We start from the raw sequence: 20,397 nt of genomic DNA on the forward strand, positions 1-20,397 counted from the left end.
TCCTAAACAACGCCTGGAGACTTTCAGCCATCACTCCCCTCTCTTTTCAGTCGTTCGACATCTGTGGTCGTGTGGGCGGAGTTAGGAAAGCCCTGAAGCTTCTCTGCACCTCTCAGGTGAGCTGACTTCAAATGGCCTCCACTGAAGTCAAAAGAACCAGGAGCCAGAGACAGCTCTTGCAGCGCTCCTGAGGACATTGCTCCGGGGAGGGTCCCCAGCTGGCCGTATGTCTCTCTCCTCCCTCATACAGAATTACGGCGTCCGGGCCACTGGGCAGCAGTGCACGGAAGCCGGTGATATCTGTGCCATCTGCCAGGCCGAGTTCCGGGACCCTCTGATCCTCATGTGCCAGGTGAGCGGGATTGGGCGGGGGCCAGCAGGGGACAGAGGCTGGGGGGCCTCTAGGGCCATGTTCCATGCAGAAGTCCCATGTGCCTCTCCAGTGACCAAACCTCAGGGTTCTGCGGTGGGTCTTTAGGGACAGGATGGTTAAGACTGGAGTCGGATCGGACAGGCTCTGCCTCTTCCTCGGTGGGTGGCCCTGGGCAGGTTCCTTCACCTCTGTGAGCCCTGGATTTATCAGTCCAGCGTCAAAAATGACAAATTCAGTATGCCATAGTCAGATTCATCGGCGTAGGAATCCAGACAGCACTCTGAACCCTTCAGGGGTGGATCATTCCATCTTCCTGAGCCTTGGCTTTTCTCGTTTATAAAATGGGCATCGTAATACCGACTTCATAGAGCTATGATTATGATTAAATGAGATCATCAGTGAAAGAGCAAAATTTGAATTAGTCACCTGTAAAAATGGCTCTTGTTAAAATTCTTATCATCACTGTAATTACTATTACCGTTTGTTTTCGTTATTAGTTGTGGGCCACCAAACCATGGCAGTGAGTACTGGTTACTCCCTTTTAACTCCCTAAATGTACCCCTCCTCCTCCTGACATCAGGGGCTAGGATGTCAGTTCAACAGATGTATACGAGCCAAAGCGTCCTATCAGATACTGGGGAGGGGAGGCAGAGGGCACACAGACCCTGTTCCCTGCTCTGGCAGCTCCCGGTCTCCTTGGGGAGACAGACACATACATAAATAACTATGAAACAAGGCAGGCAGTGATAAGTGCTGTGTAAGAGAGATTCATGCAGCATCCCGGGGGACCGGGACAGAAAGCGATGAGTTCCAGGCTGGGAAGGCTTTTTGCAGCAGGCACACTGGTAGAAACAGGAGCACGGCTGCTCCCCTGTTTGGCGACCACCACCAACCCCCATGCTGCCCCCTGCCCAGGGGTCAGAGGACAGGGAGGTGAGGTCCTTTTCTGGCATCAGCAACATTTCTTTTTTTTTTTTTTTTTTTTTTTTTTTATGTTTGGGGGATGTTAGGAGGTTTCTTTTTTGCATTTTATTTATTTTTAAATTGAGAATATATTTGCATGACTCAGAATTCAAACTGAGGAACTCATGAGTTGGCAGTCACAGGGGCTACGTGCAGCATGGGACCAAGGTTGGATCCTGGAACAGAGAAAGGACGGGAGTTGGAAAACCAATTTGAGGTAATCCAGACAGAGTTTGGAGTTCAGCGGTTGGTCACGTATCAATGGGGGTTTCTTGGCTTTGATGTAAAAGTAAAACGAGCTGATGATATTGGGGAATTTAAACTTAGTGAGGGGGCTAAATAAGGATTCTCTGCACTATCTTTACAACTCTTATATAAGTCTAAAATTATTCCAAAATTAAAAGTTTATTTTTTAAAGCATTTTAAATATACCACAAGGAAAACAGTGACTGGCCTCCTACCCTCCCCCTAGCTTCCTAGTTTCCTTGATTAAATCTTCATAGAGATGCTTTATGGAATTAAAACACTGTATGTTCAAACACACACACACACACACACACACACACACACACGTCGTTTTCAGAAAGACCTATGTTGTCTCATATTCTCCCCCAAACTGTGTTCTGCATCCTTCCTCGTTGACTGGAAACAGTGTCCTAAGAGAGCCCTCCTTCTTTGCCTATTATCCCCCTTCTTGAATGGACCACTGTTGGTTTTACCATTCCACTAGGGATGGGCACTTGGTAGTTTATAATCTTCCGTAATTACAATGGTGGCTGTCAGGAGAGGTCAGAAATGGGGAGACCTACAGCAGCTACCCGGGCCCATCGTGTGGACTGAGTGGGTTGAGCCAGTCAAGCGTTTAGAGCTACGCCTGGTCAGGTTTCAGTCCATATTGGCTCTTCCTGGCACGCGTTCCATTTCACACATGTGCAGACTCTCGGTAGGATAAATTCCTAGTAGTGGAATTACGAGGTCAGAGGGTATCCAGTTTTGACAGATATTGCTAAATTGCCCTTCATAAAGACTGTATCCGTTTATGCTCCCGGTGCAGAGCACGACACGACCTCTTGCTCCCCTCGCTTACCAACACACTGCACGTGCCAGCCTTTCCTGAGCCTGGCCAATCTGACAGGTGACGAGCGCAATCTCTGTGCAGTTTTTAATTTGCATTTCCCTAATTACGAGTGCACTTGAGCATCTTTTCATATGGTTCAGAGCCATCTGTATAGCCTTCTCCGTGGCAGCGATGATTTGAACATGATGTCAAGGTGAAAGTCTTGCTTCTTCCTTTCTGGCAAGCTCTCCCAGCCTTCATGTGTTTGCTTCTCTCCCATTCCTCTCCTGGTGCCATGACACCTTCCCACACACGGCGGTGGTCGGAGCCCACAGCCTTGGCCAAACTAGTCTCACTCTGCTGCTGGGAGCTGGGCCTGGGCTGGCGGAGATGACTTCCACAGGCAAAAGGGCCTCGTTAATTCCTGAGCACTTGGAAAGAATGAATGAATGAGTCAAGTATTTCTTCCCCAGTCAGAGTCTTCCCTGGCTCTGCTTCCCCAGACTAGCCGGTTCTTCCAGCAGTATGGCTTCAGAGATCCTTGTGTTTTTTCTTCATAGCGATTATCCCGGTTGTCAGCTAGTTAACTGGGCAACTGGTTGCGTAAGGTCTGTCTCCTCTTGGCCAAAGCGTAGGCAAACTTGAGAGGGGTGACCGTGTCTGTTTTGTTAGCAGGAGAATCATAGCACTGACTCAGTAAATATTGGATGGATGGATGGATGGATGGATGGAAGGAATGGGACGGACAGAAGGGGACAGATGGCATGAGATAGATGGGCTGGAATGGATAGATGGATGGTTGGTTGGGATGGAGATGGATGGTAGCCAGGTCGAGGGGTGGATGGATGAGTACAGAGGTGCATGGACAGAGGTATATGTGTGAGGGTGACTGAGTAGACAGACAAATGATGGACCCACCTGCAGGTGCATAGGTGGGTAGATGTGGGATTGGGTGGGTAGACGAATGAATGGGTAGATGGATGGATTAATGGATAGATGAACAGGAGAGATGAGTGAGTGGGTAGAGGAAGAGCCCACCAGGCTAAAGGAACATCTATCTCTCCTTCAAAGGGACATCAAAGTAGGCACAGTGTGTCACTCACACACAGGCCCCACCTCCCTCCCCGCCCCCCATCAGAGCCTGGGAAGCAGATTGTCAATGGAAGAGGGGGTCAGGCAGACACTGGGCATGCCCAGAGGTTAGACCTCTCCACTCAGGCAGAAGCACCTGCCCAGTTAGTCACTCCCCAAGTATCTGTGCCATGCCTCCTGCCAGGCGACGGGACATCAAGGAAAGGGCACTTTGAACACACAGTCAGAAACTTGGCTTATTTAAAAGATTTCTTTCCAAAGAGAAAAGTCAGAGTGCAATTAGCCCTTAGTCACTACGGGTTTGTTTCATTTTTATTTTGTTTTGTTTTGGTTTGTTTGAATATTGATGATGTAAAGGAAGGAGGGCAAGAGAATGGTAATTTCTATTGATTTTGTCTTTGCGGGTGCCTCACACTTAATGCTTTATATCAGGCCTTACTCATTTCCATCCTTCCAGATACCATGTGAGGGGGGAACAGTGACCCTCTTCTACAGAGGCAGAGGTAGGCTCAGCAAGGAGAAAGGACAGACTTTCCTCAAGGCTCCCCTGCTCTTTGGCAGCAGAACCAGATTCCAACCCAGAGCCCTGGATTTCAGAGGCCAGGACCTTTCCCCTTCTTGCTTTGAGATGTCCTCAAGGCTGCATTAGGAGATTAGAGACCTTTTCCTGGAAATTCCTAGGAGCGTGCTATGCCCCGAGCAGCGAAGCCTATGCGCATCACCTCCAAGGAATGAAGGAACAGCTGAGCTGCGATCGCTCAGCACCTGTGCTGACTCCTCCATCCGGGCATTTCTGCATCAGGTGCTTCCCGAGCACCCACAGCGTCCCAGCCACTAACTTTGCAACCCCGAGCAACACATTTCGTTGCGGCACTGACCCTCCATGTCCTCTGTCTCCCAGGAATGAAAACGTTTGCCCTGGGCAGCTTGCAGGCTCTTTAAAATACAGTCAAATGAGATGACGTGTCTATCTGTGTGTGGGTTTTGAAAAGCATAGCGTGTTATGCCAATACTCAGTGTCAGTGATTAATTCTAAATCTGGACAAAGCTAGCCAGGTTCGTGTGATTCAAGAGGATCTGTGGTTAGGGCTGGGTGTGTATGTGTGTGTGTCCCTTGTCTGACAGTAGCCCCACTTTCAGATGTCATTTTCAAAACCAAGGGCTGCAAACATCCCTGTCCACATTGTCCATGTGTGACCAGTATAAATAGAATGTAACGGGGAGAGTGTTCACTAGGGAGGCAGACACCTCTTGTATCGGTTTCCCGTTGCTGCCTAACAAATGGCCCAGCGCTGTGCGGCGGAGAGCAGCTAGCTTTCGTCGTCTCCTGGTTTGCGTGAATCAGCAGTCCAGGCACGCGCAGCTGGGTCCCCTCTTCAGGCTGCAGTCAGGACACCAGCCAGGGTCCCATGGGGGACGGCTCTGCTTCCAAGCACGGTCACGTGCCGGTGGCAGGATTCGGTTCCTCATGGGCTGTCGGACCAAGGGCCTCTGTTCCTCGTGGCCAGAACCTACCCCAGCTTCCTTGTCACACCGACTTCATCAGAGTGAATATGTGGGAAGAAAGTGTGAGAGCAGGACGGAAGGCCCCATCCGCTGTAACCTAATCTCAGAAGTGACGTCCCATCCTCGTGACTGTATTCCGTGGGCTTGAGCAAGTCAGTAAGTACAGCCGCATTCAAGGGGAGGGACAGGCCACGCAGGATGTGAATCCCAGGAGGAGGAGGTCACGGGGAGTCGTAATAGAAGTCAGCCTGCCGCATCCCTGAAGCTGAATTTCAGCCTCACTACTTAGCAGCTGTGTGCCCTTGGGCTGGTGGCTCTCCCTCTCTGAGTCTCGGGGGTCTGTGAGGTGTCGTGAGACTGTACTTAGACGATGCCAGCAGTGCCTGGCACAGCATCTGTGCTCAGTGAGGGAGAGGGCCCAGGGTCATTACCTGTACTCCTCACCTGAACGATCCACTCAGACCTGGCCTGGCTGTTTCCTTGTTTCTCAGCTCACGCCGAACACCAAGTGCCAGGCTAGGAGATGCCCCTCTCCCATCCAGAGCCTCCTCTCTCTCATGGGGGTTAGCTGCTGTGCTTGTGGGGGCTCTTGTCCCCAGCCCTCACTTTACCCGCCTGCTCCAAATCTTTGAGCAAAACTTGAGGAGTCTGGATGGAATTCAGGGGGCAGGGAGGGTGGCCCATGCGACCCCAGGGGTTCACCCGCCTCCATGCTCTAGGAGGCACAGCCAGGGAACCGTGACTGACCTTCCCCACTGACCATAAACCCACCCGATCCTACACTTCACAGCCCAGAAGGGCCCCTCCTTTCCCTCCCTCTGTAGGGGCTCATCCTTCTCTCCAGATGCTAGAAGTAGGCCCAGGGACGATGACCTCCTCCCTCCTCCCACTGGGCCCCTGGGTCAACATGTGGTCTTCAAACCTCTTTATTAGGCACTAGGTTCCATCCTGCCTAATTCTCTGAGGAGGGGATCATGAGCTCCCGGATGGCAGTGGCTGGGTCTTAACCATGCCAGTGTCTCCAGAATCTGCCCCCTGACCTATGTGGGAGGACATTCCTTCATCAGCTGCTTTTACAGTCCCTACTCTGAGCAGGCTCGGGGCTGGGCACTGGGAGCACAACAGAGGTTGCTGCCCTCTCGGAAGTTTACCGCCCAGAGGGTAGGCAGGGCAAATGATAAATGAGCAGTTAGAAGAGTGGTTCTCAAAGTGTGGCCCAGGTACCCCCTGGTGTTCCCTTTCACTTTCATGTGCTTGTGTAGTCTTGTGTTTTCAATAGATCTTGGTTTCCATTTCTAATATGGTAAATATAGCCAGATTTGACCCACATATACAAAAGCCCTTTGAGACCATCTGTGATTTTTTAAGACTGTAAAGGGGTCTTAGGACCAGAACATTTGAGAAATACTGACTGAGACGTGAGAGAGCCTCAGTGAACGGTTTTTTGAATGAAGGAATGAAAAGCTTCTCATTTCCCGCTCACCTGACTCAAGCATTGAGCTTCACGTGAACACGGCTTGTGTTGCTTTCTTCTACGTAAGTATCGCCTTTTCCCAGGGAACAAGGTTAAGTCTCATTTGTTCATTGAGCGAGCATTTCCTGAGCATCTGCCATGTGCTCAGAACCTTGTTGGGAGCATGGTCCCTGCCCTCCAGAAGCCCTTAATGCAGCGAACGAGACAGATGAGTTTGCAGATCATTCCAGAGGCGTGCGCGTGATGCTGTGAGAGAGACCCTCCCCAGGAGGTATCTGGAAGGGGAAGGCACAGTCAGTGCTTAGATTTTCAGGAGACAGGAAGGCATGGAACACAGGGGACATCATGGAGAAGGGGAGGTGTGATGGCTTGAGCTAAGTCTTCTGCAAGAAGTAGGTGCCCACCAGCTGATAAGGACAGAGGAGGGGCATAAGAGCATCCCCGACAGATATTACAGCTTGCCCTGAAGCTTAGCAGTATGACTGAGCTTTGCACTGCAAGTCATCCCGTGTGTCCGTGACATTGGCTGTCCTGGAGGGAGTGATGAGGAGGAAGAGGGGAGGGCGCCATTGTGGAGGGCCTTGAGTGCCCTGGTGAGTCCGAGAGAAGCTGCTGGGCCTGCTGACCCCTGGGTCCTGCCCTTCAGACCATAGCAAGAGCCCAGGCACATCCTTCGAGGCTCTATGTGGCCTGCTCACCTTCCGCCGCCCACTTCTTACACTCTCCTGTTGTAGCCATGTTGGCCATCCTTGAGTGCCTCGATGCCTTCACATCTGAGGAGCTTGGCCCAGGTCCTCCCTTGAGCCTGGTGTGCTCTATCCCTACCCCCTCTCTTCACCCATTCAACTCCTAAACATCCTTCAGGCCTTAACACAAGTGCCCACCCCCACCCCCCAGAGGAAGCCTTCCTGGATTACTCCCTGGATCAGACTCGCCCCCTGTTGCATAGGTCATCATGGAGCTCTCCTTTAACACTGTTTATAGTTAGGCACCTACTGCACATCCTGCTAGGAATGGGTTTGCAAGAAGCTTACAGTCTGGCATGAATAATCTCTCCTGTATAATAGCCAACAATGATAGCACATTTACTATTGACCAGGCATTGTTCCAAGTGCCTTTTTAATTTAATTTTTTTTAACTTTTTAGGAAACAATATTCGGATTTTCATATTATCGTTTTAAATTATCACTTTTATTTTGAAAAATGTCAAAACTATAGAGCCAAAGGACAGTAGAATGAACACCCTTTTATCTTTCTTCTAGATTCCAAGAACATTTTGCATGTGCCTTTTCTTGATGTAAATGTTTCTCCCCCTTGCCTATTGACAATAAGTTGGTGACATTTTGATTCTTCATCCGAAAATATTTTAGTGTTTACCTTTGAAGAACAAGGACATTCTCTCTCATAACTGCAATTCCACCATCACACACAGGCAATTTAAAATTGATGTAAAATATTATCTAATGTATGGTATATATCCAGATTTCTCCACCCATCTTCAAAATATCCTGCATAGCTAGGATTCCGCCACCCCCCATCTAGGTTCCAAATGCAAATCGTGTACTGCCTTTGATTATTATATTTTGGGGGGGGGGTTTAGATTTTTTTTTTTTTAATTTTACAGACAGAGATCACAAGTAGGCAGAGAGGCAGGCAGAGAGAGAGAGGAGGAAGCAGGCTCCCTGCTGAGCAGAGAGCCTGATGTGGGGCTTGATCCCAGGACCCTGGGATCATGACCTGAGCCGAAGGCAGAGGCTTAACCCACTGAGCCACCAAGGCACCCCTGATTATTATGTTTTTAATGTGAAGCAATCTTCCTATGAGAGGAGTGCTCTTAGCAGCATTTTGGGGACCCCTGGCTGACTCAGTCAGTAGAGCATGTGAGTCTTGATCTTGAGGTTCTGAGTTTAAGCTCCACATTGGGCATTGGGCTTACTTAGAAAAAGGGGGGATTCCCTCCACTTCCTCCTGACCTCTCATTTTATAGATAAGGAAACTGAGGCATTGGGAGGTTGAATTATTTGTCCAAGTGATATGGCCAGTAAGTGGGAGAACTCATCGATATTTCCAGCTTCCCTGCCTTTCCCTTAACCCCTGAGCTCTGTTCTCAACCCAGTGACTAAAGGTATCTTTTAAAGATGAACAGGCAGGGCGCCTGGGTGGCTCAGTGGGTTGGGTCTCTGCCTTTGGCTCAGCTCGTGGTCTCGGGGTCCTTTGACCGAGCCCTGCATCGGGCTCTGTGCTCGGTAGGGAGTCTGCTTCTCCCTCTCTCTCGGCCTGCCTCTCTGCCTACTTGTGATCTCTCTCTCTCTCTCTGTCAAATAAATAAATAAAATCTTTAAAAAAAAAAAGTGAACAGGCAAATCCTGTTCAGGTCACTCCTCTGCTCAGAGCCCTACCATGGCTCCCTACTTCTTTCCAAATAAAAGTCAAAGGCCTCGTGATGCCCAGAGAGCCCCATGTAATCTGTATCCTTCCATAGCTTCTCTCACCTCATTCCCCATCTTCCTCCCTCCAGTCCCAGGCTCAGCAGCACAGCAGACATACTCCTGCCTCAGGACCTTTGCATAAGCTGTTCCCTCTGCCTGTGGCACTCTTTTCTCAGAGATCCTCAGGGCACAGTCTTCACCCAAATGTCAGTATTCAGTGAAAGTCCTCCTGGCCCCCCTGCTGAACATAGCAGCCCTCCCAAGTACTCCCTAGCCCCTTCCTCCAGGCTTTTCTTCTCAGCACTTACCACTGATATACTCTACATTTTGGAGATTCATGGGACCAGTCATCTCCCCAAGTAGAGCGCAAGCTCCATGAGGGCTGGAGTCGTCTGTTTTGTTCACTGCTACGTCCCCAGCTCCTAGGACCAAGGTTGGCATATAGGGGACACTCGTCCTGCTTGCTGTCCCCACAGCACGTGTTCTGTGAGGAGTGCCTCTGCCTCTGGCTGGACCGGGAGCGCACCTGCCCGCTCTGCCGCTCGGTTGCCGTGGATACTCTGCGCTGCTGGAAGGACGGGGCCACTTCAGCACACTTCCAGGTGTATTAGGGCTAAAGGACAAGGAACTCAAGCTCCAAGGCACGCTCTGGAAGCCGAGGGATGGCCTGCGTGATTAGGTTCAGCTCCAGGGACTTCCTGGAACACAGGCCTCAAGCGTTTACTATCCTGCCTCCTGACTTTCTCCACCTCCTTCTCTAAAGCCAGGCCCCTGTGCTCCTGACCTTCACCTTTCTCTCCTGTCCTGTGGCATAGTGTGTGCATCCTTGGTGCAGCCATTCTTCCCCTGCAAGTCTCCTGTATCAGATCTGGCCTCCTCCAGGAGGCAGGGTCTCCTGCCCCCTCCAAGGGAAGGGACTGGTGATGGGTCCTTCCTGTCGTTATTTTAACTCATAGTGACCTGATGCTGGATCCAGGGAAGGGCCTGGAGATCGCTGCCTCTCCCCAGATGGCACAGGTCTGCAGATTGGAATTCACTGTGGAGCACTTCCCAAATACAAATGCAGGGCCCCACGTTGTCCCTGCAATAACTGAGCATACCAAGCGCGTCGTGCCGGCTGAGCGTCTGGCTTGGGTGACCTCTTGTAATCCTTGCAAAAGCCCTGGGGTGGAGGTCCTGTTGTTTCCTCTGTTTTACAGATGAGGAAACTGAGGCACAGAGCTCCATGTGGTCACTTTCCCAGGGTCACCCAGCTAACAGGGGTGGACTCTCTGTCTGGCTTCAGACTCTCAGCCACCATGCTCGCCTGCCGCTCAGACACTGTAGGCATGGGGCCCAGCAGATGTGGCTTTTTAGAAGCACGAGAGGTGATTTTGGTGCCCATGCATGGCCCAGGTGCATAGCACATTTGGTTTGGGCCCCACTGAGGATGCCAACAGTGAGCACTGGCTCTGGAAATCTAGCTGTGGCTGGATTCATGGAAAGAGTTGGTCTTTAAAATTGCCATTTTGCTGGGCTCTGGCTGGGATGCTCCATCGCATTTGGGTATCAAGAATGACCAGCTTTGGTCCCGATGCAGATATCACTGGATCTCCACACCTGTCCCCATTTCTCTCCTCCTCCTGTTCTCATCCTGCCCCTCACTTAAGTCTCAGCCTGTCAACAGTGGCTGTAGCCATCACCGTCTCCCCTGATGGCCTTGCGAGCAAAATGAACAATTCACGTTATGGATTTTTCCACAAGCCTGGGTGGTGGCATAGAGAATCTTTATAACAGAGAGGTTGATCTCTGTAACAGAACAGCTTCTCCACCTGTGCGACCCTCCCTGCTTTGAATGTGGGAGAAGATGGCACAGGTAGTCACTTAGAAGCTTCTGGAATCTTGCCTGCCCTAACCCTCTCCCCACTCTCTTCACTCACCATCAACCTCAGCACAATGGCTGGTGCCAGCGGCGTTACAGAGAAATCAGTCTTGTGGCTCAGGAGCAGATTAGCAACAAAGCCCCAGCAGAAATGGTGGGAGACTTGCTGCCATCTCGCTCTCAGCCAGTAATAACAAGCCCACACCATCCCTGATAGTTTCAGGACATTTGCCCCCGTGTGCTATCAAGCCGGGACCTTTTCCTGTGCCTGACATCCCTGGCTCTTTCCTGGTACCCAGCAAGACATCCCTCCCAGGGCAGCATGGCATCTTCCAAGCTCTGTTACTATGGCAATGGCTGCAATGTTACAATCCCACTTGCCTGGATAATCATGTCGGAAGGGGAAGCAGAGGGAAAGGGGGCCGGGTGGATGCGGCTACTCTGGTCCCCCTGCCTTGAGGAAGAACCAAAGGGAAGCAACGGGAGCTTCTGTGGCTGGTTTTTTATCAGAAAGATCACTGCCTGCAGATGCCATCAAAGAGACACAAGAAATTGAAGCTGGAGAAGATTTATTAACGTGCTAGCTTGCGACAGAGTGGATAAGGCAGATTCTGATTCCAAACTCTGCATGACTTTGGGAAGCCACTTCACGTCCCCATGGCCATCTCCAGGATGATGAAACCTTGTGTGTTAACCTGCTGGAGCCAGAAAAACTAACAATTGTGGAAGAGTGGGGAAGGCACCCGTGGTTTTGCCAGTTTCACTGGTGCCACCAAAAAAATAGAGAAGAGAAACCCACACGTCTCTAACAATCTTCAAATAATGAGCCATACCTTTGACGTTATGAACAATGTCACACATGGAGGACACGTGGGGGCAGGTGGGATGATTTAGTTTAGAATTTTACTTATTCATTCCCTAGCCTCTGGGGGGAAGTTCCGTCTGGAGATTTTCTTTTGGTTGGGAAGAACTTCCGCCCTAAGGAGGGACAACAGCCAGTGAAGTGTCCCAACCATCGGGCTGCATAGGTTCCCCACCATGAGGGTAAAAGCAGCCAAGGGTTGTCATTGGAAAGAAGAACATTCTCCATTGCCCATCCTGGCTCTGCAACTCCTTTGTTATAAGCAGGATTAATCACATATTGGATCGGAGTATCCTGCTCTTAATATTTTATGATTCACTGACTCAAGTTCCTGAAACTCTTGGAGATGGCTCTCTAAATGTAAAAGATCTTGGGCATCATAAATGTGAGAATAAAAAGGCAAGCTTTGGACCTGGATGGAACAGGCTCATTACCTTCATAAGAGGAGAAAGTGAGAGACGCTTGGAGGCACCAGGCGCCTAAGACTTTGGGTTGGGAAAAGGACATGTAAAGTGAGTCCTGGGATCTCTCAGTAATTTTGCTCTGGGCTGAACAGAGCTGCCTTTGGCATTTTTAATTTTCCCTTAAGTTCCCTTCTGCCAATAAATATCATCTGTCGATGAAACTTGGGTTTGTGGTCTCGAGTCTCCGTGAGCCTCTTGAAGCCAGGTGGGACTGTTGGAGGAGAAAAGCTGAGAAGCGGTCATGCAGTGGTGGCTGGCTGCTCCCAGTTTTGCCCCCAAGCAGATCCATTCAGAAGCACGTGCTTTATTAAGCTTGCTCCCCGGAGAAACCAGCAAAGGAGGGGGAAGAAGCCAAAAGGAGGGTGACTTTCAGAGAAGTCCCAGCTCCACGTGGCCCCTCCGAGCTCTACAACCTCAGCTGCATTTCAGAGTTTGCCCCACCCTGAGGTTTTCTTACTCAAACACCATCAGTCCTTGGATGTGGGTTGCTCGTGGAGGAGGCCACGGGTCTCTGAAGGTGCTAGATGCCACAAAGCATGCAAAGGCACAGGACGGGGAAGCTGAACTGGTAGAAAGAGTCAGAAGGGATCTTGGCAGGGGACCCGCGGGTCCCACCTCTGGTTAACCAGAGGGTAACCCTATAATTCATCATGGGTTTGCTTGGGTGCCGGATTATGATGGGTATTTTAAAATGTAAATTAATAGCATTAGGTGACATTCGTTATGAAAACAGTCACAAAAAACATCGTCGGGCAGAATTTGGCTGCAGTTATTTGCAAACCAACTCGACATGGCTTAAGTAAGAGGCAGACTTTATTTGGCTCAGGTAACAGTATGGGCCTGGAGTATTGCTGGATTCAGGGGCCCCAGTGATGCTAAAATCATGACATTGCATCCCTCTACTCACTTTTGCTCTGAGACGGTTTGATTTCCAGGCAGTCCCATCCCATGTGGCGGTAAGAAGCCCTCCAAAAGCTCTGTGCTTATGTTCCACCAGCTTAGCAACCCAGGAGTCCTGAGGTTGCCTCGTTAGTTTGTCCCCAAACCCATCCCTTTAGCCTTTGGGACTTGGAGCCCTGCTGGCCAAGCCTGCATCAGGTGATGAGCCCTGGCTGTGGGGACAGAGGTGGGGAGGATAGGGTCAATACTTCTAAGTCACATGGACTGAGAGTGGGGAGGGGGTGGGTCCCCAAGGGAAAAGAAAGCATCTATTATCTAGAAAAACATCCTGTCCTCAGCCCACCATTCTTAGGAAAAGACTACAGCTTGATCGCTCAAGCATCTTAGACCAGGTGAATGTAAGGGAAAGAGAGACCCATGTGCCCATAGTTGGAGACATGAGTCTGCACAGCCATTCGCTTATCTGCATGGCACCATGCATAAGTGATGGTTCTGGGCACTGACCTTGAACTGTCAGGCAGGTTCCCTCAACCTCTTGGCCAACCCCAAGGGCACTGTTCGGGCCAGTCCTCCCCTTAGGGAGTTCTCAGAAATAAGACAGAGAAGGGAAGTGAGGGTGTGGCCTTCCGTCCCAGGGTAGATTGGGGTGCACAGACAGATCCTCCCATGATCTTTGGGGACCAACCTTTCAAAAGGAAATGAAAACGCAAAGGCCTCTGGCTGGAAGCACACAACCAGTTTTTTAATAAAGTCATTACAAATATGTACAAAGCGTTTCCAAGGTACGAAATTCCTCTTACAAAAGAGCACAACAAACCAGCAAGGTTAGAACCCAGAACGGAATGTTCCCAAGCTTGTTGCCTCTCTGGCTGAGCCAGAGGCCTCGGTGAGGTTCCAAACACCCCCACAACCATGTCTGCCACATACACACATAGGCTCTTGGGCACTTATAGTGCAAAAGACTTAAGGGTTCAGGTCAGGGAGGGGACAGGAGAGAGGTAAGAAAAGCTTCCCATGTCCTAGGAAGTAAGTTGAACAGGCCCTGTTTGCAGACTAGATGCTCCTTCCAGGGACCTTATAGAAATTAAGGACACAAATGGCAGGGAACAAATACATAAAATCCCCACCTAAACCATCCAGCCTGTCCTGGAGTGTCTCCAAATCCAACACTCCTTACAGTGGATCTAAGTCAGGCTCCCTTGCTCCCCTGCTGGGTCCCAGGCTGTGCTTGCCCTTGAACTAGCAGTGCCCTGGAGCAGCTCAGGAGGGAATCCAGTGTAGCAGGGTCGTTAGCTCATGGGTTTGGGTGGTGGTCACACGGACCTGAGTTCAAATCTTGGCTTGGCCACTTCATTCTGTATGTGCGGCCTTAGGCAAAGTTACAAAATGTCTGAGTCTCAGCTTCCTCAACTGTAAAATGGGAATAATAACTGCTGTCTTCCAAAATGGGTATGAGGAATAACTGAGGGGACACGTGTTAAGCACTCAGCACAGGGCTCCGGGCTGGTGAGCATGCGCTGTCGATGGTGGCTTTCGTTACCATGTGAAGCAGCAAGAACCAGTCTCTTCATGCTGCGGGTGAGTTGAGATCACAGGCTTTTAAATTGCCTTCACGATAGTGCGGTGCTTAGATAGCAATACTACAGAACAATCTGTCAGCGAGGCTTGGGGTCATAGGGATGACCTGACGAATCTGTTAAAGACCGTGAACCAGACCAGAAAGGGACAATTAGCATCATCTGGTTCCAAGCAGGGCTGCCCCTCCTTGCTCCATACCTAAGTTTCTTCCCAGATGGGATTCTGCAACCTGGCCCATTGTAGGTGCTCAGTAAATAGGTATGGAATGAACAATTAATATTTAAAAAAAAAAAAAAAACTTTTGGTTTTAAGCTTTAAAATGACACTTTTGACATCAATATCCTCCATCACTGTGGGAGTAGGCCAGGGTGTCTAGCCTGTCCCTCTTTGTCCCCCAAGCAACTCCCGACTCTGCTTGGCTCAGGCTGACTTAAGGAAAGAGTCAGAAAAGGAATTGGTATCCACATAGAAGAACAAAACCTGTGTTCTGATCACTGCAGCTTCTGATACCAGGTGGCCACTCACAGTGGCAAACCAGTGTCCCCAAAGGATATTTGTGCAGGACCAACTGGATTCCCCCAATTTCCCAACAAAGGGAAGTGATATTTTATCATCGTGAGAAACATAAATTGTGAAACCAAAGTCACGTTGTCCTGTGACAATATTATTTAAATCACCACTTTTTTCCCATCAAAATCGAAAAGAATTTCTTAATTCTTTTCTTAAATGAGACCACTGGAAGAAGTGGAAAAGAAGTCTCCAGTAGCCCAAAGAAAGAGAGGAAAACAAAATGGGAACTGGGTTCTAGGAGATGCTCATGGCCTAGGACCATGGACAGTAGCCAGAGAGGGGAAAGGCGCTCCCCCCCCCCAGAAATGTTATTCCAGCTACATCTGTACCAGGATCGTGAATTGGAACCCCAACTTTGAAATGGGGTAAAGAGATCTTACTTGCTTTTGGGGGATGGGGAGAGAGGCTTCCAGAAGGGAATGGATCTAATTTGGAATGGGAACGTTGAGGTCCCAGGAGGCTCCGATCCCTGTGGCTCCCAGACCCCCACCCTCTGAGAGCAACCAGCACCATCAGGAAGGAGGCCCTTCTGTTTCCTCCTCACCTCATTATGCAGCAAGCTACCTAAACAATGATCTCAGAGGCCTCCCTCTGCTTTGCACGGACATGCACACGCAAGCGCGCATGCACACATACACACACACACACACACACACACACACTCTGCTGTCTGCTGAAACCCGATATGAGGTCTTTTTTAAAATTTATTTCAAAGCCTCCCTCCCTCTCCCTCTCTTCACAGACGCTCTGCAGTGAAGCTAATCAAAATCAATGACTCCTTGGCAGCCAGAGAAAAGCGGGGGAGAGAGGGAGGGATGGTGCCAGCACTTTGCACACTGTGGAAATATTTAAAAAAAAAAAAAAAAAAAGAGAAGAAGAAGAAACACCACCCCACTATCTCATGCAATCCAAGTAATGCAGCCTCCGAGACGGTGGGGACAATATATACATATATATCATGCTTCAATTTCCTAATACAAATGTCCATCAAGAAGTCAAATCTCATATAAAAACAAGCATTAAAAACAACCCCTTGTCAAAAATCGGGGCAGTCAAGAAGTGCACTCAAATTAATGATGTGCAAGAAAAAGCCAGGATTAGATAAATACACACTTTCTATTAATACAAGAGAATATGTACAAGGGACTTGGCTGTAAAGCTCCATCAGGAGGTCAAGGGTGCCCAGTTCTCAGCGGTGTGGCTTCATTGAAATCAAAATTGCCCCAAATGCCAACCTGGGCATTTGGATTTGGATCCTCCCTTGGAAATGTCAGAAGCTGGTAGGCAAGTCAGGGTTGAGAAAGGGATTCTCTGACCTTTCCCCCTCTCCCGTGTCTAGATGGTCAGCAGGGCCCCACTGCCGTGTTGAAGGTGCAGCCTCAACACAGCAGAGAGCTGTGATCACATACCATTATAGTAATGAAAACCCCCTCCCCAGAAAATAGGCTGAGCTGGAAAGACTCTAGCGTCTGGCTCAGAAAGGGACGATACAGAGACAAGGACTGTGTTTCCTATCATTCTAATTCATTTGCCTTCTCTAAGTTCGTGGCTTGCTGGGGATGTCGCCTGCTGCTCTCTGCAGACCCTGGTACACACCCATCCCCTGCAAACATAACTGGGGGGGAGGGCCCCCCGGAATGAAAGGAAGCAAGTTCTCCATCAACAAGCTGGCTGGGGGTGGGGGTGGGGGCTCCCCTCACCTTCAGCAGCTTTGGGTCACATTTGTCTTTAAAAGTCTATTTAGGAAAACATAAGGCCTGGATAAAAGAAAGAAAGAAAGAAAGACAGCTCCCAGCTTGCAACAGCACTAAAAGGTCCTGCATTCTAAAGGACCTGGTAATTTTCACCAAAGCCTATGGGGAATAATTCAGCCCCATGTCAACCTCAACAACGGCTGATCCCTCTGCTGGCTTCTTAGAACAGCAAGGGTGTCTGCTAATCAGCCCAGTGGACCCCCCTGTCCATAGGGACTGGGTGGTGGCCTGCAGAATGACAGTCTGACCCTGAAGCCTGGTGCCCCACCCTCTCAGCTTTGCACACGGCACTGTGTAAGACCCAGCACAGAGGAGTAATACCTGGGTTTTTTTTTTTCTTTTACATTTTTTAAAAAATAAAAGCAAAATATAATCATTGCTCCCTGAAGAGTCTTTGCAGCCAAGTCTCAGTCCAGCACACATCTTTTTTTTTTTTTAGCCCTTCTAGAAACTTCTGAAAATAGTAGCTCATCCTGGGGAAATCAAACAAAAAAAATCAGACCCTCTGTCAGTCAGTGAGATGCTGGTGCATTTCATTTAAATGACCCCCTCCCTTCCCCAGTGCCTCTTGCTTATAAATCACCCTTGACCAGAACATAGCCATTTCTTGGCTCTTTAATCCATAAAATCTAAGCCCTGAAATCCCCTTGGGGAGTAGGGGAGGCCATGGGCTGTACTCCCCGGGTACTTTCTCGGGGGCAGAGGATATAGCAAACAAGTCACATATGAGGTCAGCTTTCCACCTCAGTAACCAGCAAGCACTCGATACCTCCCCCTCCCTTCCTCCCTCCCAGACCCCAGGATTTGCTCCAAAACACCTCTGGATTTTTCATCCCCACAGAGAAAGAGCAGAGACTCTCAAGTGGCACTTTTGCGACTTGTCCCTTTAAAAAAAGAATTTGAAACAGCAAAATAGAACTCTCTCGTCCCCTGGCCTTGCAGTCTGGCAACAGAACGCCATGGCAGCAACGGCAAGAACACAGCACCAGCAAAATTTAGGTGAAGCACCAGAGACACCAGACTGGAAGGGAAAAAAAAAAATCCCTTTTGTCTTGTTCTGATAGCGGGACTGGCTATCGACCTACACAGGTACAGAGAGACTAGGACTTGTCAAGACTTTTGGAAATGGAATCCCAGACTGCCCCTCGTCCTCCTCGCTTTCTTTCTTTTTTCCTTCTATTTTGCCTTTTGCAATTTTACTCTTTCCTCCACCAGCATCCCTCCCCAGGTGGTTGGTCAACTCTGGAGCTAATTCCCACCAGTCTTTGCAAATTTTCTAGGTACACAGTAGGCATCTCTCTTCCAGCGCCCCAGACATGGAAGTATCAAAGTCCACATGGGAAGGTGCAGAAAAGGGAGGGGACTTGCGTCCTCGACAAGACATGCACTGAGTAGTAATATTCAATATTTTCTTTTTTTATATATAGAGCTGTATGTAAATAGCATTGGGGTGTCTGTTTCTGCAGCTGGATATGCAAAGGGCTTCCCCAGTCCCTTTCAGCGTTGCTACTATTGGCTCTAGGCTCCTCTCCACTTCCTTCTCGAAGTGCCAACCGCGGCCTTTCAAGCTCCAGGCTCCCCCTCAGGAAAACGGGAACCAGCTTTCTCCAAGGACACAGGGTTTTCACCAACCTGCAGAAATAAAGAGTGGTATTTCAGTCAGTAGGCACGTGCAGACAGCTGCTAGGGATGACGTCAGTGCCTTGAGCCTGTGCACAGCCAGCCCCGAATGTCGAATGTTGGGAGGTGGAGGGGGATGGGAGAGAGCTGCTAGATACAGAGCTCTGATTTGGAGGAAGAGGTCCCCAGAAGCTAGATTTAGTGCCCACCCCGACCTCCACCCCAGCCAAAGCCTTGTCCACATAGCAGCCTTCCGTAAATGAACATTTGTATGCACACGCCCCCATTTCTGTTTTCAGACGTAAGCATCTTCTGTGATTAAAAGAGAGAATGTCAAACCACCCTGCCTTTTTGCTCCTCCAAAGCAGGAACAGGACACTCATCTGTTCATTTCACAGATCCATAGTCAAGGCAGGCTTATAGGACAGTCTCTGCTCCCATCCATTCATTCATTCATTCACTGCCGAACATAACAAGAACCAGGCTAGTAGGTGTTACAGATCCAATGACATAGTTCCTGCCTGTGAGGGGCTCAGAAGTCAAGAGAAAGAGATGAGAAGAACTTGGTATCAATGACATTGTCTTGTGAAGAGCAGTCCGGATAAATGTGAACTATGGGGCCCCATAAGGGAAAGGGGGAGTCAGAGCTCTTGAGAGAAAGATGCGGACTCCTCTGGAGGACTGAGGGATGCTAGGGAATCAGCCAGGATAAGATGAGGCATCCAGGAAGGGCAGAAAAAATAGCACATACCCCCGAGAATCGAAAAACGTATTTTCATACAGGGGCGCCTAGATGAGTCAGGTCAGTTGGGCGACTGCCTTTGGCTCAGGTCATGATCTCGGGGTCCTGGGATTGAGCCCTGTGTCAGGCTCCCTGCTCAGCAGAGAGTCTGCTTCTCCTCCTCCGTCTTCCCTCTCCCTACTTGTGATCTCTCTCTCTCTCTCTCTTAAATAAAATCTTTCAAAAAATGATTTTAAAAAAATATATTCAGGGGTGCCTGGGTGACTCAGTTAGTTGATCTTCTGCCTTCAGTTGGGTCATGATCCTGGAGTTCCAGGATTGAGCCCCACATCAGGCTCCCTGCTCAGCGGGGAGTCTGCTTTTCCCTCTGCCCATCACTTGCTCATGCTCTCGCTCTCTCTCATATAAATAAAATCTTTCAAAAAATTATTTAAAAAACATACATTCAGGGACACCTGGATAGCTCAGTCGGTTAAGCATCTGCCTTCAGCTCAGGTTATGATCTTAGGATCCTGGGATCAAGTCCCATGTCAGGCTCCCTGCTCAGCGGGGAGCCTACTTCTCCCTCTCCTCCCTGCTTGTGTTCTCTCTCTTTCTCTCTCAAATAAGTAAATAGATAAAATCTTTATAAAAACATATATTCAGGGGCGCCTGGGTGGCTCAGTGGGTTGAAGCCTCTGCCTTCGGCTCAGGTCATGATCCCAGGGTTCTGGGATCGAGCTCCGCGTCAGGCTCTCAGCTCGGCAGGGAGCCTGCTTCCCCCTCTCTCTCTCTCTCTGCCTGCCTCTCTGCCTACTTGTGATCTCTGTCTGTCAAATAAATAAATAAAATCTTTAAAAAAAAAAAACATATATTCACACAAAAACTTGTACGTCAGTGTTCATAGCAGCATTATCCGTAATAGCCAAACAGCGGGAACAACCCCATGGGAACGACCCCATGTCCAACGACTGATAAATAAAACAGAGTATTTCCAAGCAATAGAGTATTATTCAGCCATGAAAAGGAGACTGACACACTGCAATCTGGATGAGCCCTGAGGTCATTATGCTAAATGAAAGAAGCCAGACACCAAAGATCACGTACTGTATGATTCCAAGTATGGGACACACTCACAAGAGACAAGTCTTTAGAGACAGAAGTGGATTAGTG

The 20,397-nt window shown here is 49.4% G+C and overlaps 1 protein-coding gene across 1 annotated transcript in view; it reads left to right on the forward strand.

Moving 5' to 3' along the window:
• LOC111156493 (ring finger protein, transmembrane 2) overlaps positions 1-12,213 on the forward strand; it is a 66,849-nt gene extending 54,636 nt beyond the window's left edge. The window contains exons 9-11 of the mRNA XM_022517430.1: positions 51-116; positions 251-352; positions 9,371-12,213. Coding sequence (XP_022373138.1) covers positions 51-116; positions 251-352; positions 9,371-9,505 — 303 coding nt within the window. The 3' untranslated portion in view covers positions 9,506-12,213. The remainder of the gene's footprint in view (positions 1-50; positions 117-250; positions 353-9,370) is intronic.
• The last annotated feature ends 8,184 nt before the right edge of the window (positions 12,214-20,397 follow it).

Source organism: Enhydra lutris, unplaced genomic scaffold (assembly GCF_002288905.1).
Source record: "Enhydra lutris kenyoni isolate GAN:26980312 unplaced genomic scaffold, ASM228890v2 scaffoldscaffold46, whole genome shotgun sequence".
NCBI lineage: Eukaryota > Metazoa > Chordata > Mammalia > Carnivora > Mustelidae > Enhydra > Enhydra lutris.